The sequence below is a fragment of the Bufo bufo genome, chromosome 4 (assembly GCF_905171765.1).
Source record: "Bufo bufo chromosome 4, aBufBuf1.1, whole genome shotgun sequence".
In the NCBI taxonomy this organism is placed as follows: Eukaryota; Metazoa; Chordata; class Amphibia; order Anura; family Bufonidae; genus Bufo; species Bufo bufo.
The window spans coordinates 219,804,162-219,821,845 of record NC_053392.1 but is presented as its reverse complement, the minus strand read 5'-3'; the positions used below and the strand labels follow the sequence as shown (position 1 = coordinate 219,821,845).

General features: G+C 43.9%; 1 protein-coding gene across 2 annotated transcripts in view; it reads right to left on the bottom strand.

Moving 5' to 3' along the window:
• Positions 1 to 734: 734 nt before the first annotated feature.
• Positions 735 to 17,684, bottom strand: part of LOC120997927 (fetuin-B-like) — a 38,095-nt gene continuing 21,145 nt past the window's right edge. Inside the window, exons 6-8 of one of the 2 annotated variants that reach the window (XM_040428296.1) lie at positions 4,175 to 4,261; positions 1,199 to 1,422; positions 735 to 1,030 (exon numbers count right to left, since the gene is read on the bottom strand). In XM_040428296.1, the coding sequence (XP_040284230.1) occupies positions 805 to 1,030; positions 1,199 to 1,422; positions 4,175 to 4,261 (537 nt within the window). In that variant the 3' untranslated portion in view covers positions 735 to 804. The remainder of the gene's footprint in view (positions 1,031 to 1,198; positions 1,423 to 4,174; positions 4,262 to 17,684) is intronic. The other variant, XM_040428297.1, reaches the window with a different exon arrangement.

Here is a 17,684-nt window from a genome sequence, read left to right as displayed (position 1 = left end):
ATCGCATTCACTTTGCTGGAAATGTTCGACACTGCAAAAATCTGTGACGGCAAATCCGTAGCCATTCCGTCATGTGTGAACCCAGCCTAAATGTGGAATCTGTGCTACACTGTGGACTGACCGCTGCATTTACAGCAGATGCAGTATGTTTTTACATCTACTATGCAGCGTATGCTGTAACTGCTGCAGTCAGTCCACGGTGTAGCACATATTCCACAGTCAGACTGGTTGTCAAAGATTGACCTTTGAAATTTTGCTGCATATTCGCACAACAGTAGCAGGTCCACATGTGGATTCAAAGGGTCCAATTTCTGTGCAGCTTACCTCCCACAGTTTCTGCATGGAAACAGTGTCAAATATGTTCTGAACTGTGGTATTTGGTTCTACTGGGGCAGTATATTGTTCTGTACTGTGATATTTGGTTCTGCTGAGGCAGTATTTTGTGCATTACTATGTTATTCTGTTGGCCCCACGTACTTGTGTTGGCCACTTTTAGTTTTTTTCAGGACCACGTAAAATTCCTAGTCTGCTTCTGGTCAAAGTTATTTTAGAAAGGAAGGGGGCAGCTGATGACTCTAGAACAAGGCATTTTTGTTTGATAAGATACATTATAAAGTTTCTTATACTTGCTTGTACTATTAATTTATGCAGAGTTGTGTGAAAAGGTAGTGAATCTTTAAGTCTTTTTCAGATTTTTCCTTTATGACATGCATTGAAGGTGACAAATACTGCTATTTTTTGTTTCATAAATGTTTATTGTTGCTCTTTTTAACATATATAGTAGACAAATGCTGTTGCTCTATATTATTTAAAAAGACAATCTTGAACAATTTGTGGTAATTCTACCATTGGTTCACCTGGACATGTTTTCAGTTTTGATTGTTCACTTGGAAATTCAATATTATCAAACTTTCCATGCTTCCCAGGCTTTTCATATTTTTGAGGTTGGTGGACAATGGTAGGATGTGGTGCACAGTCTCCCACAGCAGAAAGATAGTAAATCTCAACTGAACCTTTTGATCTTTTTTCAAAAGGTTTTTTATCAGAATGTTCTTCAGATGAGCTGCCATCCTTAGATGCAGTATGATTGTGGTGATCATGATGATGATGACGGTGGTGGTGAGGATGGTCATGATGGTGAGGATGGTCATGATGGTGAGAATGATTATGATGGTGAGGATAATGATGATGGTAATCATGTCGGCAACGATGATGCTTATGACCCCTGTGGAGTGGGCATCGCCCATGCTCACAATTGCCAGGTGCCTCTTTGCCTTTTCCTGACTCCCCAGCATCTTTTTGCATTTCTTCTGCTACATCTACGCCTGGGACTGTGGTCTTTTCTTCTCCTTGTTTATTATTTGATCTATCTGGTCCATGACCACAAAGCTGATGTCTATGATCATCATAGTCTTTATCAACCTGAAAAGAAAAATCATATTCAGGCTTTTGTTTATTAAAAAAAACTATATTATACTAAACAAATAGATAAAATTAATTTAAAGGGATTTTCCGCGAGTTTAATATAGATGGCTTATCCTAAGGAAAGGTCATCATTATGTGATCAGTGGTGGTTCAACTCCTGGCACCCTTGCCGATCAGGACCCCCTTTAGTAATTTTCTAGTTTTAATCCATTATAGATAAATTGCTGTATAATAAAAAGTCATGGGAAACTAAAATATTTTGGGGTCATTTATCAAACTGGTGTAAAGTAGAACTGGCTTAGTTGTGCATAGCAACCAATCAGATTCCACATATCATTTTCCAAAGGAGCTGTCAAAAATTATAGATGGAATCTGATTGGTTGCTATGGGCAACTAAGCCTGTTCTACTTTACATCAGTTTGATAAATTACCACATTTGTCTACCAATTCCTTACAATTTAAAAACCATCTAGTTGTTGTCAGTGAATGGAAACATTCTCATTGACATCTTGAGGCAAAGATCTGCTAAGATCATGTCCAACTGACATAGGTGCACAGCTTATTAGGCTAGGTCTACACGACGAGATTTGTCACGCGACATTTTGTTGCACTAATGTCGCGCGCCAATTTTTATAATGGCAATCTATGGTGTCGCACTGCAACATGCAACATGCTGCGACTGCAACGCAACTGGATTTCTCAAATGGATTTTCTGCGACTGTTGCGTCGTAGTCGCAGCATGTTGCATGTTGCAGTGCGACACCATAGACTGCCATTATAAAAATTGTTGCGCGACATTGGTTCAACAAAATGTTGCGCTACAAATGTTGCAGTGTAGTTGTGCCCTATCTGTTGCACGACAAATGTCGTCGTGTAGACCTAGCCTTAAAGTTTGAGAACTCTCTTCTAACAGTCTCTGACCCTGAGTCAGAACAGGACAAGTTTTTAGCCTCTGTTTGTGAACGAGTAACTGACAACAATCAGGGTTCTTGAAAAGGTACGTAATTCAAAGACAAGGTTTGTTAGAAACTTACATAACTTTACATTATACTGTGATTAGGCTACTTTCAGACGAGCGTTGTTAATTCCGGTATTGAGATCCGGCAGAGGATCTCAATAGGTGAATTAAACGTATCCATTTTGATTTTGCACATCATGATGCATCCTTTCTTTTAAGCTTTATTCACACGTCAGTGTTTGGTCAGTGATTTCCATCAGTGATTGTGAACCAAAACCAGGAGTGGAGCCTCCACAGACATAAGGTATAAGGGAAAGATCTGCTCCTGTTCTGTGTTTAGAGTCGCACCTGCTTTTGGCTCACAATCACTGATGGAAATCACTGACCGAACACTGACGTGTGAATGAGGCATTAGGATGTGGTTGTGTGAAATCAAATGGAAAAAAATGGATCCGTCACTAAATATATTGAAAGTCAATGGGTGACGGATCCGTTTTTTAGACAAAAAAAACACGGATCTGTCACCATTGACTTTCATTGTTTTCAGTTCTGGATCCATTTTTTCCATTTTTTATGACCGGACACAAAATTGCATTTTGCAGCGGTTTTGTGTCCGGTCACAAAACGGAATGCTGCCTGAACAGAAGAGATCGTGATGCATACTGAACAGATCTCTTTCTATTCAGAATGCATGAGGACTAAACAGAATTTTTTTTTCTCGTGGTATTGAGATCCTCTGCCGTATCTCAATACCGGAAAACAACAACGCAAGTGTGAAAGTAGCCTTACACCAATCGTTAGGCCTATTACACACAGTTTTTTTTTTCAGCATTTGAAAACACATAGTCATATAAACTCCTCATTACACCAAAAGTTTGAGATGTTTTATGGTGTTTTCATTTTGCTATGGAGACAAAAAACAGAAAAAACACTATACTCAGACATGCTGATTTTGATAAAAACATTAGTCAGCAAGGGTTTAGCTCAGAAAATGTGAAACACTGTGAAAGTGGCCTAATGCTATATTCACATGCTACGGATTTGTTACACATATTTCTGAGATTAAACGTCATTTCCATTTATTCTGGTTATTAAATGTTATCCCCTATCCCCTGGATATGACAGAATAGGGGATAGCTAACTGATTTGTAGGGTTCCAACAGCTGGGACCACCTCTGATCCCAATGGAGTGCCACTCCATTCATTCTATGGACTTTCTGGGACTGTCAGAGACAGCCGAGCAGCTCCATAGAGAATGAATGGAGTGGCTGGGAGGATTTAGGTTATTTTCTCATAAATTAGAAAATTTGGAAATAAAACAAAAGTATGGCACTCTCTGCTTCTAGGGAAGACACCATACTGCAGCATACAGAAGGCTTATGAATCCCATAATGTAAGGCATAATGCTGCCATATAACACACAACTTTACTATGTGCATTGAATCTGCCAATACCATGAGATGTCAGTTGCAATTGCTAATTTTGACTGACCCTTGTTTGAAATATCAGCAAGAGCAATCGTTTGGCCAATCACTTACCATTGAACTTAAGGCCCAGGAACTCATTTTTTTCTTTAGAAATCGACTCTTTAGTCTGGCACATTGGTGATTGGATCATTCGCATGAACAATTCCACTGACGAGTCATTGGCGGCTATGATCGCTGTCTCATGTGTATGCAAGTGTATTTCTCTACTATTCTGAGTGAAAGGCTTCCCGAGTAAAAAAAACAACAACACATGTCTAGTTCAAAATGTGACTGATTATCAATTTGAAGCATGTACTCAGCTTACCCTTGGGTTGTAGATGTCACAGGACACGTAATACTTTTCTTGCATTCCAGGTGTGTGGTAAACACCTCCTGTGCAGAAACCAACATGCTGTGGAAAGGGAACACCTCAGTTATGTCTGCTGTTTATTACTTTGGTATTTGCAGCTAACAATCTCTTTTTTTGTCTTATAACTCTACTATCTGACAAACATACCATGCTGAAACCTATAGCAGACTGACCCCCATATGTTGGTGCGGTCAAATAATTATTTTTTTCCCCAGAAGCCATAAATTCAAGGTGATGTTTAAAGGGAACCTGTCATGTTAAACATGGTGTCTGAGCTGAAGGTATCATGTTATAGAGCAGGAGAAGCTGAGCAGATTGACATGTAGTTTTATGGGAAAATATTCAGTATATTCTGCCACAGTTGCATGTGATAATCCAGTGAGGAGAATACAATGGTGGAGCTTTGATAATTTATTGATTTTCCTTGAAAACAAATGCAGAGAATCAGGGTATGCTAGAGGATATTAGAGGTCAAAAAGAATTGCTCTCACCAGCTTGAAGTCTGCAACAAAGAGGAAGGACGAAGGACCTTACAGAGGATGTGATGTCACAAAAGAGGGAGGAGAGCAATGCAATGGAAATTTACATAACACACTATAAGATATATTATAAGAATAACCACAGGGTGGTAGCGTTACACAACATAGTAAATGATAAGATAAGGCAAACACAGCAATTAGTAAAAGAGAAGAATAAAGGCTGGAACAGCACACTCCCCGTCTGAAATCCTTGGATTTCACTATATATGCAACTACAAAATGTCCATGAAATGTTGGAACCTGAAAGACAAAAAACAAACAAAAAGAACACACTGGAAATGGTGGACTGGAACAGTCCAACGCCTTGAGTCTTCTGGTTCCCAGGAATAAAGTTCCTCAAGTAAAAGAATCATTCCTCTACGGGTAAGAGGAGAACAATCTCAGATGCAGGCCTGATAAAGAATTTGGGATGGCCTTGTTTTGCGATGGTGACTCCCACCTTGCGAACTTTGCCATCTTCACTGATGAAGACTTTTGAGATGAGTCCCATGGGCCACGAGTTTCTTTCCACCTTCTGGTCTTTCATGAGTACAAGATCTCCTATCTGTAAGTTTGGTTTGACCTGTTGCCACTTTCTACGTGCTTGCAGAAGCGTTAAGTAATCTTTTTTCCAACTGCTCCAGAAACAGTTGGCCAGATGTTGAACGTGCTTCCACTGTTTCAGATATATGTTACTAGAAGAAGACTCTTCAGGTGGATTAGGAACAGATCCAAACTTCTGAGTGAGAAAAATTGCTGGAGTGAGAATAGCAGGGGATTCTGGATCCATAGATACAGGTACAAGAGGTCTTGAGTTGACAATAGCGGAAACCTCAGCCAGGAAGGTAGTCAAAGTCTCATGGGTGAGCCTTGAGAGGTTTGAGTCCATCAGCATACAGTCCAATATTTTGCGGGTGATGCCTATCATTCTTTCCCATGAACCGCCCATATGAGAGGCATGCGGGGGGTTAAAGATCCATGTACAACCATTATTGGCTAAGTAGTCTTGAACTAGTTTAGAGTCAATTTGCAACTCTCGACAGGCTCCTATGAAGTTGGTTCCACAGTAAGATCTTATTTGCTTTACTGGTCCTCTGATGGCGAGGAATCGTCTTAAAGCATTGATGAAGCTAGAAGCGTTCATGGATTCTATTGTTTCAATGTGTATAGCACGTACACTTAAGCATGTAAACAACACTGCCCATCGTTTGCTTTCTGAATGACCACCTCTGGTCTTACGTGCAGTGACTGTCCATGGCCCAAAGACGTCCAGACCAACATAAGTGAACGGTGGTTCGGTGCTTGTCCTATCAACTGGCAAATCAGACATTTGTTGATGTTGTAATTTTCCTCTCGCCTTGCGACATTTAATGCAATGGTGAATAATATGAGCAACCTGTCTTTTTGCTCCGACTATCCAAAGACCTGCGGCTCTTAAAGCGCCCTCAGTGAAATGCCGGCCTTGATTCTGGACTTTTTCATGATAATGCCGTATCAGCAGTGTAGTAATGTGGTGTTTGGCAGGAATAATGAGGGGATTCATTTCTGAAATCTCTAGCTTAGCCTTGTTTAGGCGACCACCAACTCTCAGCATGCCACGATCATCAATTACTGGTTTCAAGTTGACAATGGGGCTGCCTTTTGGTATATCTTGCTTGTCATGTATACATTTCAGTTCCATTTTAAAGGCACTCTGCTGTACGTTACGTATAACAAGCAATTCACTCAGAATAATGTCTTCTGCCGTGAGAGGTTTATGGCACAGGTGCCAACTGCGACAGTCAGTGTTATGCTTCTCAGCATGAAAACAATGAACAATGTGGACTGACCTTGCAATGATGTGAATGAGTCTTGACCATCTAGAGAAGCGTTCAAAGCGATGACAGCCCAAGCCAGCCCTCCTTTCAGACTTGGTGACGAAGGTACTAACTTCAGGCCGAATCTCTGGATCTTCATAAGGGTCCATTTTTTCATTATGGTTCAGCAGAAACGCTGGACCTGTCAACCAAGAAGAAGTTGCAAAGACTCTACCAGATGCCGGTCTGGTGGCGCAATCTGCGGGATTGAGATGAGATGGAACATAGTGCCACTGTTCAGGTTTAGAGGATCTTCTAACCCTTTCAATGCGGTTACTGACATAAACGTAGAAGCGTTTTGACTGGTTGTAGATGTAACCCAGGACAACCTTACTGACTGTCTGTGTAAAATTTAATGTCATCCACCTGAATATCCAGCTCACGTTGTATAAAGTCCGCAATCTCTACGGTTAGCACAGTCCCACAAAGTTCGAGTCTAGGAATGGTGTGCTCAGGTTTTGGAGCTAATTTTGCCTTTCCAAACAGAAATCCAACATGTGCTTAATTGGAATAGTCTATTACCTTTAAATAAGCAACAGCTGCGATGGCTTCAGTAGACGCATCTGAGAAGATGTGGATTTCTCTCCTCCGAGTGGCTGTAAGGGATGTTGGAGTGTAACACCTTGGTATGTGAATACTGTCTAATGCATGCAAGCATTCCTTCCACAACTCCCACTTTTGTTGTTTGTCAGAGGGCAGTGGAGCATCCCAGTCAGATACAGACTCTGAGAACTGTCTTAACAGAAATTTGCCTTGTACAGTCAAAGGTGCCACAAATCCCAGGGGATCATATAGGCTGTTCGCCACTGAGAGAACTCCCCGTTTAGTAAATGGTTTATCTGCACAGTTAACTTGAAATCCAAGGGAGTCATTTGCTAAGTCCCACCTCAGTCCCAGACTTCTCTGTACTGGTGGATTGTCTATCCCTAGATTCAAATCTCTGAATTCTGTGGCATGATCGCTGGGCTGGAAGGCTTTCATTACGGCAGCACAGTTAGAGGCTATCTTATGTAACCTTAGTCGAGACTTTGAAAGCATACCTTGTGTCCTTTTGAGCAGATCTATGGCCTCCTCCGCTGTAGGGAAGGATTTAAGTGCGTCGTCCACATAGAAGTCTCTCACGACAAAGTTTCTGGCATGTTCCCCAAATTCTGACTCACCATCTAAGGCAGCCCTACGTAGGCCATATGTAGCAACAGCAGGTGAAGGACTGTTACCAAACACGTGCACCTTCATGCGGCACTCAACCATTTCTTTGCTGGTGTCATTGTCTCTGTGCCAAAGAAACCTGAGGTAGTTTCTATGATCTTGCCGCACGATAAAGCAATGGAACATTTGTTCAATGTCAGCAGTAATGGCTACTGGCTCCTTTCTGAATCTCATGAGCACCCCCACCAGATTATTGGTCAGGTTCGGACCGGTGAGAAGGACGTCGTTCAAAGATACGCCGTTATGTTTGGCACTTGAGTCGAATACCACTCTTATTTGGTTTGGCTTCCGTGGGTGATATACCCCAAAGGATGGAAGGTCCCAGCATTCTTCATGCTCTTGTAAGGGTGGAGCCGGCTCTACATGATCATTGCGAAATATCTTTTCCATGAAGGCCACAAAATGACTTTTCATTTCTGGTTTGTTTTTTAACGTACGTTGCAAGGAGATGAATCTGGAGAGTGCTTGTTCCCGGTTGTCAGGGAGTCTGGCTCTTACAGCACGGAAAGGTAAAGGTGCAACCCAGTGGTTAGATGCATCTTTGAAGAATTCATCGTCCATTATTTTAATAAACTCTTTGTCATCCATGGACAAGGCCAGTTTGTCGTCGTCTGGTGTTGTACAAAACACAGTTATTCCTAAGTTGTCATAACTGGTAGGAATGATGTCTGGTGTCTTTAAGAGATTAGGAAGCCTTTCCTTCACCTCATAATGATGAACACATGGCTTAAAATGAGATGTGCGACCATTGTTGAGCACAAAGGTTTTGAAGGAGTTCACTTGAGATGGTTTGTGGCTCTTATTTATACATACATCGCCCACGTTTAGGCTACTTTCACACTAGCGTTCGGGTGTCCGCTCGTGCGCACCGTTTGAAGGGGCTCACGAGCGGCCCCGAACGCATCCGTCTGGCCCCAATGCATTCTCAGTGGAGGCGGATCCACTGAGAATGCATCCGCCTGCCAGCGCTCAGCCTCCGCTCCGCTCAGTGAGCGGACACCTGAACGCTGCTTGCAGCGTTCGGGTGTCCGCCTGGCCGTGCGGAGGCGAGCGGATCCGTCCAGACTTACAATGTAAGTCAATGGGGACGGATCCGCTTGAAGATGACACTATATGGCTCAATCTTCAAGCGGATCCGTTCCCCATTGACTTTCAATGTAAAGTCTGAACGGATCCGCTCAGACAACTTTCACACTTAGAAAATTTTCTAAGTTTTAATGCAGACGCATCCGTTCTGAACGGATGCGAACGTCTGCATTATCGGAGCGGATCCGTCTGATGAAACATCAGACGGATCCGCTCCGAATGCTAGTGTGAAAGTAGCCTAACCCAGCCTAAATCGAGTCTCTGTGCATATGGGGCATTATCAGGACCGTTGCATTGTTGACACACCTTGTGGACCCTCAGAATGTCTCTCCCAAGCAGAAGTAGGATGTCAGCATTCATGTCCATAGGGGGAATCTCACTAGCTAGATGTTTCAAGTGGGAATGATGATATGCAGCTTCTGGAGTAGGAATTTCATCTCTTTCATCTGGTATTTGGTCGCATTCAATTAATGTTGGCAAGGGTATATGAACGTTCCCTTTAATGGAGGAGATAAGGTATCCAGTGGCTCTTCTGCCATAAGTCTCTACACGACCAGAACAAGTGTTGAGGGTATATGGTGTTGCTTCTCCTGCTATGCCGAAAATCTCAAAGAATTTAGGTTTTGCCAGAGACCTATTGCTTTGTTCATCAATAATTGCGTACATACTGATGGCCCTTTCAGATTGCCCTTCTGGGTAGACGTTGACCAAACACACCTTTGCACAGCACTTAGAATCAGCCTCCTTGCCACATATCGCCATACAGGAAGAGGAAATAGTAGTTGTAGCTAATTATTGAGCTGGTGGCTCCCCGCCATGAAGTGCGACGGCATTGGTCGCAGCTTGAGATGGTGCGTTGTCTGAAGGCAAGGTAGGATGCGTTGCTGTAACGGGCTTGTCACTGCTGCATTCTGCACACTTGATAATAACCTTACAGTCTTTCGCCATATGATTAGATAAGGCACAACACTTGTAACACACTCCAAGCTCTTTGAGTATCTCTCTGCGTTCTTGCAAGGTCTTTGCCCTGAGCACATGACACTCCTTTAAAGGATGAGGTCTTTTATGGATGGGGCACATGCGGTTAGGATCCTTTTCTTTGAGGACAGGGTATTCCTTCCTAGTAGTGCAGGTTGAAATGAGTGGAACATTGGTTTTCCTAACGGATACTGTCCCCCTTAAGTCTCTACGTTTATTTGTGGTGTTGTCATACCTTGAACATGAGGATGAAGCAGGTAGAGTGGATTCAGTGAAGTCAAAGCTGGGGTCATTCTTGTTTCGAGCTTGGTCACTGATGAATCTGGTAAAATAAGAGAAAGAGGGAAAAGACACATTGTGTTCTCTCTTGTATCTGGAGCCCTGGTCTGCCCATTTCTCTTGCATGCCATGTGGTAGTTTCGACACTATTGGATTGACGCCATGGACGGTATCAATGTAACTCAGTCCTGGCAGACGTGGGTCCATTTTTGCCAATTCAAGTTCTTTTAGTAGGTCGCTCAGATCCTGGAGTTTGCGATTGTCTTTGCCAGTTATCCTTGGGAAGGCTTGAAGTCTCCTGAATAAGGCACTTTCTATAGCTTCTGGACTGCCATAGGTCTGTTCAAGTCTCTCCCATGCTGCAGCGAGACCTTCCTCTGAGTGGCCTGCATGAACCATTCTTAATGTCTTTATGCGTTCTGCAGATTCTGGGCCTAACCATTTGATGAGCAAGTCAAGTTCCTCCATGGCAGTGAGGTTTATATCACCGATTACTGCTTTAAAGGTCGATTTCCAGGCCCTGTAGTTTTCGGCACGGTCATCAAACCTTGAGAGACTAATGTTAATCAGCTCCCTGCGCATCATGTATCTGGCAAAGTCTGACATGTCTGATCTCCCATTCCATATTGCTGTATTGCATTGTGATGTCTCTAGAGCAGGGGTACTCAACTAGTTTTATTAAAGGTCCACATACCAGGGTCTGCAGTCAGGTGAAGGTCCGAGCTGAACGCCAACAGTAAAGATGCCATGCGATCATGTGATACATGCGCGTGGGGCGCTCTGACGTTATAGTGGAGCGCCCCGGGTAAGTCCCAGAATTAGTAATGGCCACATTAGTGCCCCAGTAAGAATAATGTCCCCATTAGTGCCCCCAGTAAGAGTATTGCCCCCATTAGTGCCCCCCTTCTCTGCTTTTGCAAAAAAAAAATAATAATTTGCATTCACCTGGCTGCGGTGAACATTCGCTGCTGACTGCACGCTCAGGACCGGTGCTCCAACGTGATGGCGTCTTGTAGGTCCTGTCCTGAGCTTCTGGTCAGCAGGGAGTGTTCTCCGCAGCGTGAGCAAATGGAGGTGGTGGTACCGTAATATATATATTTTTTTACTAGCACAAGTAGCGGTGGAGGTAAAGGCTGTACTAATGGGCGTTCCATGATGGAAGCGCTCATTAGTAAGGGTACTTTCACACTTGCAGCAGGATGGATCCGACAGGCTGCTCACCCTGTCAGATCCATCTTGCCACTACTTCGCCGTGCCGCTGCTCTGTGCCCATCGACTATAATGGGGATGGGGGCAGAGTTACGGCGCAGCACGGTGAGAGGCCGCCAGACTAAAAGTACTACATGTCCGACTTTTTCGTCTGGCGGCCCCCTCAATATAATAAACATTGGTGGCGCAGTGCGCCCCCCTCAAAATAATAAACATTGGTGGCGCAGTGCGCCCCCCCCATCACCCCGATATAATAAACATTGGTGGCGCAGTGCGCCCCCCCCTCAAAATAATAAACATTGGTGGCGCAGTGCGCCCCCCCATCACCCCAGTATAATAAACATTGGTGGCGCAGTGTGCCCCCCCATCACAATAAACATTGGTGGCGCAGTGCGCCCCCCCTCAATATAATAAACATTGGTGGCGCAGTGTGCCCCCCAATATAATAAACATTGGTGGCGCAGTGTGCCCCCCAATATAATAAACATTGGTGGCGCAGTGTGCCCCCCAATATAATAAACATTGGTGGCGCAGTGCTCCCCCCAATATAATAAACATTGGTGGCGCAGTGCGCCCCCCCCTCAAAATAATAAACATTGGTGGCGCAGTGCGCCCCCCCTCAAAATAATAAACATTGGTGGCGCAGTGCGCCCCCCCATCACCCCAGTATAATAAACATTGGTGGCGCAGTGCGCCCCCCCATCACCCCAGTATAATAAACATTGGTGGCGCAGTGCGCCCCCCCCAATATAATAAACATTGGTGGCGCAGTGGGCAGTGCCAATGAGGGTTAAAAAATAATTTACTCACCTCCTCCAGTTGATCGCGTAACTGCCGGTCTCCAGTTCTTACTTCTTTCTTCAGGACCTGTGGTGACATCACTGAGCTCATCACATGATCCATCACCATGGAAATGGGCCATGTGATGAGCTCAGTGACGTCACCACAGGTCCTGAAGAAAGAAGTAAGAACTGGAGACCGGCAGTTACGCGATCAACTGGAGGAGGTGAGTTAATTTTCTTTTATTATTTTTAACCCTCATTGGCACTTCCCACTGAGCCACCAATGTTTATTATAATGGGGAAGGGGGGGGGGGGGCGCACTGCGCCACCAATGTTTCTTATACTAGGGGGGGGGGCGCACTGTGCCACCAACGTTTCTTATACTAGGGGGGGGGGGGGCGCACTGCGCCACCAATGTTTCTTATACAAATACAGGAGGCGGGTGCCGGAATCAAATAGCCGGCACCCGACCTCTGTGACAGGGGGCTGCGATCAGCTACAATTAACCCCTCAGGTACCGCACCTGAAGGGTTAACTCAACTGCAGCTGATCGCAGCTCCCTGTCACAGAGGTCGGGTGCCGGCTATTTGATTCCAGCACCCGCCTCCTGTATTTGTATTACAGGTCAGTTTTCTTCATTGGTGGCGCAGTGGCCACAGCCCCTCCCCTCCTCCTCCTGCCTCTTCTTATTGGCAGCGGCGGGGACAGGGGGGAGGGAGAGACTCCTCCTGCGCTGCTGAGAACATCAGCTCCTGTGCCCGCCGCTGTATTGAGCAGAGCTGCCAGAGTGTGCAGGAGGAGGAGCGCTACATGTGGAGGAAGCCCTGTCTCACTGCGCTGTGGGACAGGTGGAAGTGCGCCGGTAAGCTCCTCCTCCTGCACGGCACAGTGTGCAGGAGAGGAGCAGCGCTCTGAAGGATGGCCGGGGTCCGGGCAACTGGCGGCCGCGGTCCGTATTTGGACCGCGGTCCGCCAGTTGAGTACCCCTGCTCTAGAGCATGTAGGGGCTCTGGCAGATAAGGTTGAGATTGATCAGGATGGAATGATGTGGCATAAGGATTAAGCTGCGGTTTAGTCTCTGGATGGTCAGCCCGCTTGGTGCTAGATATTACCTTATTACTGGGGTGTAACGATTTCTTGTACTCTGTGGGTTCGCCCAGTTGGTGAGTTAGAAGTGGCGTTGGTGCATGCGATTTAGCAGGAGGAGTAGGCGATGGTTGCCTTAGCACATACCTGGCAGTGCGGTCGGCTGGGTCTTCCTCTTCTCCTGGAACGAAACAGTCTGGGTCGGTACCTTGGCCTAATGCTTGCTCGAGGACCTTTAGTTTAGTTAAGATAGCTGCTTCTTCCCTATCTGTCTGGAGGATCTTTAGCTGGGCTTCTGTCTCAGCCTCCATTTCTGCTATCTTAGCCTCCATTTCTGCTTTCTTCTTCGTAATCTCCGCCTCCTTCTTAGCAAAGGAACTTCTTACGCTAGCTTCCTCTGCTTCTGCCCGGACTTCTATAAGCTTGTCATGCAAGGCTGACCTTCCGGAACGAGAGGTTTTGGAAGATAAAAGGGTATGTTTACTTGAAGTTGATCGATGGGATCTCGCCTCCTGTAAATGTGCGATGCGGAGTTCTGCCTTGCTCTTAGCATCTTGTACTAGGGCATCCTTCTCTTCAAGGAGATTCTTTCTCTCACTCAGCTCCTCTGAGGCTTCGTCAAAATCAGAGTCGCTCAGGAAAGTGATGTACTTAGCAGAGAGTCGCTGATAGCGGACATAGGCGTTAGTTAAGCGATTCAACGTTGTGGTTAACTTTGTTGGGTCGTTGTTATATCGTAAAAGAGCTGCTATATAGTGTTCAGTTCTCTGCCATAAATTGTTTAAATTGTCACTGAACTCTTCTTTGGTCGTCTCAAAGTTCTCTCTAATCTTTTGTGTTGGCTTGATAACACGTTTAGATCGTACTGCTTGTTGTTCAGTTAACATGGACTCTGCTTCCTGCATATCTGAGTTTTTGGGAGCAGGGTGACTTTCTGTATGTTCAGTTACTGAGAGATCTACTAAGCCTCTTGTGGACATGTTATTCCTATTTAAGCCGTACTGTCTCTTTAAGAGGGTATTCCAGCTTGTGCACTGTGCTTATGAAGCCACGTGTGTGTAAGATGGCGGACAGCTCTAAACTCGCTGGCAGACTGTGTGTAGACATGCAAGACTGTAGATTAAAGCTTCTTTTTGACTATTCTGCCACAGATGTACGTTAGAGAAAATCCCCTGATTGGTTGTGAGTGATAGCCCCTGTACAAGCAATGGTAGATATCTGAACTCACTAATATCTCCAGATATAGGCACCAGTTGCATGTGATAATCCAGTGAGGAGAATACAATGGTGAAGCTTTGATAATTTATTGATTTGCCTTGAAAACAACTGCAGAGAATCAGGGTATGCTAGAGGATATTAGAGGTCAAAAAGAATTGCTCTCACCAGCTTGAAGTCTGCAACAAAGAGGAAGGACGAAGGACCTTACAGAGGATGTGATGTCACAAAAGAGGGAGGAGAGCAATGCAATGGAAATTTACATAACACACTATAAGATATATTATAAGAATAACCACAGGGTGTCAGCGTTACACAACATAGTAAATGATAAGATAATGCAAACACAGCAATTAGTAAAATAGAAGAATAAAGGCTGGAACAGCACACAGTATAACTTGTTAGGCTACATGCACACGGCCATTTTTAGCACCAGTGATAGTCTATGGGGCTATTCACATGGCCGTTTTTTTTTTTAACAGCCAGTGAATAGCGTTCGTCCAAAAATAGGACATGTTCTATTTTTTGCCGTTTTCACGGCCGGATGGACCACATTGAAATCAATGGGACTGTTTTTAACGGCCAATTGACAGGAATGTACCCGTCTAACAGCCGTTAAAAACGAATACACAGGCCATTTAGGGGTTAAAAAAACAAAACCTCACCTCATCCACTTGCTCGCGGTGCGGCAGTCTCTTCTCTCTTCATTGAGCAGGACCTACAGAAGGACCTGCGATCTGCGTGGTGATGTAACCATGTGGGAGAGCGCAATGACGGACATAAAAAACTGATGCAAAACGGACATTAAAAACGGACACACAGCCAGAAAATGGATGCACACACTGATGCAAAATGGCCATGAAAAACTGACAGTGTGTCCGTTTTTTTGTCGTGTGCATGAGGCCTAATTCAGTCATATAAATTCCAGCTCATTCTGAGCTTTGAAGTCTAGGAGGTGGTCCTATCAGTGTATTGGTATACACAGTCATAGAGGGAAGGCTGGCAATCATTTCAATACATTTCTATTCCACAAGCCCTTAAATGGGTTCTCCGTTAATTCATAAAATAAATTTATTGAAAATACTTAAATATTACTTGTCCTAATCACACAGGAGTACAAGTTACTTCACAACACTGAGCTAAATAACTGCCTCAACCTCCTCTCTGCTGATAAGATCTTCTGCTGAATCTCTGCAGGAATGGAGTTCGTGAGGAGATATGAAGTACAGAGAGGATGCTAGTATAGTGTAGTATATATTGAGGGTAGCTGCCTCTTTTAGATTGAGCACTACCCGCTCATCTGCCTAGGGCTTCTGAGCAGAGTATATATGTAGCTGGTTCCTACACTGCCCTGAATATTGTAGGCTTAGTCAAGGCCAGGATAGGCAGTTCTGTTAGTGTTAGGGACCCATCTGCAGAAGCCACCTTGACACCTGGTAGATGGGCCCTACACACGTTTGATCAAAAATGTGCGCAAAGAGCTTGTATTTTTTTTCCATTTATAGTAGGTATAATGCCACTATTTCCCAGTTTTATTGTTTGTACAGAGAGGGTTGGACAGGACAGACTGTGGTAATGTGGGTCTGTGGTAACAGAGACTGCATACAAGTGCTGCTGCTCATTAGTCACATCCCCACCCTCCTCTCTGTACTTCATGTCTCCTCATGAACTCCAATCCTACAGAGATTTAGCTGTAGATCTCATCAGCTGTATTCAGGATTATGACAAGTAGGAGAGGAGGATGAGGCAGCTCTTTACCTTAGTGTTGTGAAGTAACTTGTCCACCTGTGCGACAGGTTTTGTGTGCACTAATAGGACGGTGGCCATGTTATTTCCCCCGATGATTGCTCCCTAGAGAAAATGAGTCATTATAACTAATGAAATGTATTTAGGAATATACTTATAATATAGTAATATTAAAGTATTTTTTGTAATTTTATTTTATGAATACCCATAGAATCCCTTTCCACTTTCCTGAGTGGTGGTGTTATTTGGACTTAATAATGGAATGATGTTCAAATTTTGAGGCACACTTTCACTTGTGTGTGAATAAACTCTAAGGGGGTCATTTAGGAACAAATATATGCCACTTTTGGCATATAATCTGTCACAGATTGCGGTGCAAAGGTTATTTGTTCTGCAATCTGCGACTTTTTCCCTGCTCACAACAGGTCTAAAAAAGGGGGCATGGCGTGGGCGGGTAAAAGGGCGGACCAGCTGGCCCGTCTCATTTATCATTTTCTACGTCTGTTTTAATGTAGAAAATGGTCTAAATGTACACCAGCAAGGGAGCTGATTTAGATTTAGACAAGTATAAAGTCTGCCTACGTTATGAACCGCCATTGCAGAAGGGACAACGGCCCAGCATCTAAATCGCCAGTCTTCATAAACGTCCCCCTAAGTTTCGTTTAACCCTGAATGGTTTTAGAGAGTCATCCTTCCCTTCACATTGGTTGCATGTGTGTAAGGATAAGCTAAACAGCCATCTGCTGCCTGGCTCACACAGGCTACGTCTACCTGCGGCAGCCAATGGTCACATAAAATGATTTCATTTTACTCATTGGTCTTTATTAAAATTTGTCAGCAGTTTTAACGATACATGCGGTCAAACATCATTTGAGACTATCTTTCCTGAGTTCTGTCAGGTGATATGACAGCTCATGTAGAGGGCTTATTGTGATCTCCTGACCTCATATAAACACTCTACAGTATAAGCCATATTCTTATTAGTTTGCTAAGAGTTTAGCTAGAATGAGTGTTTATGAGTTCAGAACATCACAGATAAGACCTTTACATAAGCCATTAGCTGACCGTTTTTCGTTCATAAAAAAATGTATTAGTTTTAGCAATAGTATAGCGGACTTTGTGTGTGTGCAATATACAAACGTACACACATTTTTTTTCCTTTTTGCTTTCATAAAAAATGTATAAATATAGGTATTCATTTAAGCTACATTTAGTAATATTTATAAAAAAATGTTGAAATCCCCAAAAGCTTAAAATGTCCAAATTTCCCCAAGATGAAAAGCTTAAAGGGTCATTGTGACTACAGCCAAGCCTTACAGAAACCCATTATTCATAATCACCCAAAGCACCACCACCCAATATATAACTTAATCTTGTGCTGTTCTGGTATCTCGATCACGAATCCCCATGTCCGTGTTTCGGCCTAGTTATACGCTACTGCGTGTTGGTTTCTCACCCTATATAACCCCGTTAACGGACCGGGCTTATATCAAACGAGAAG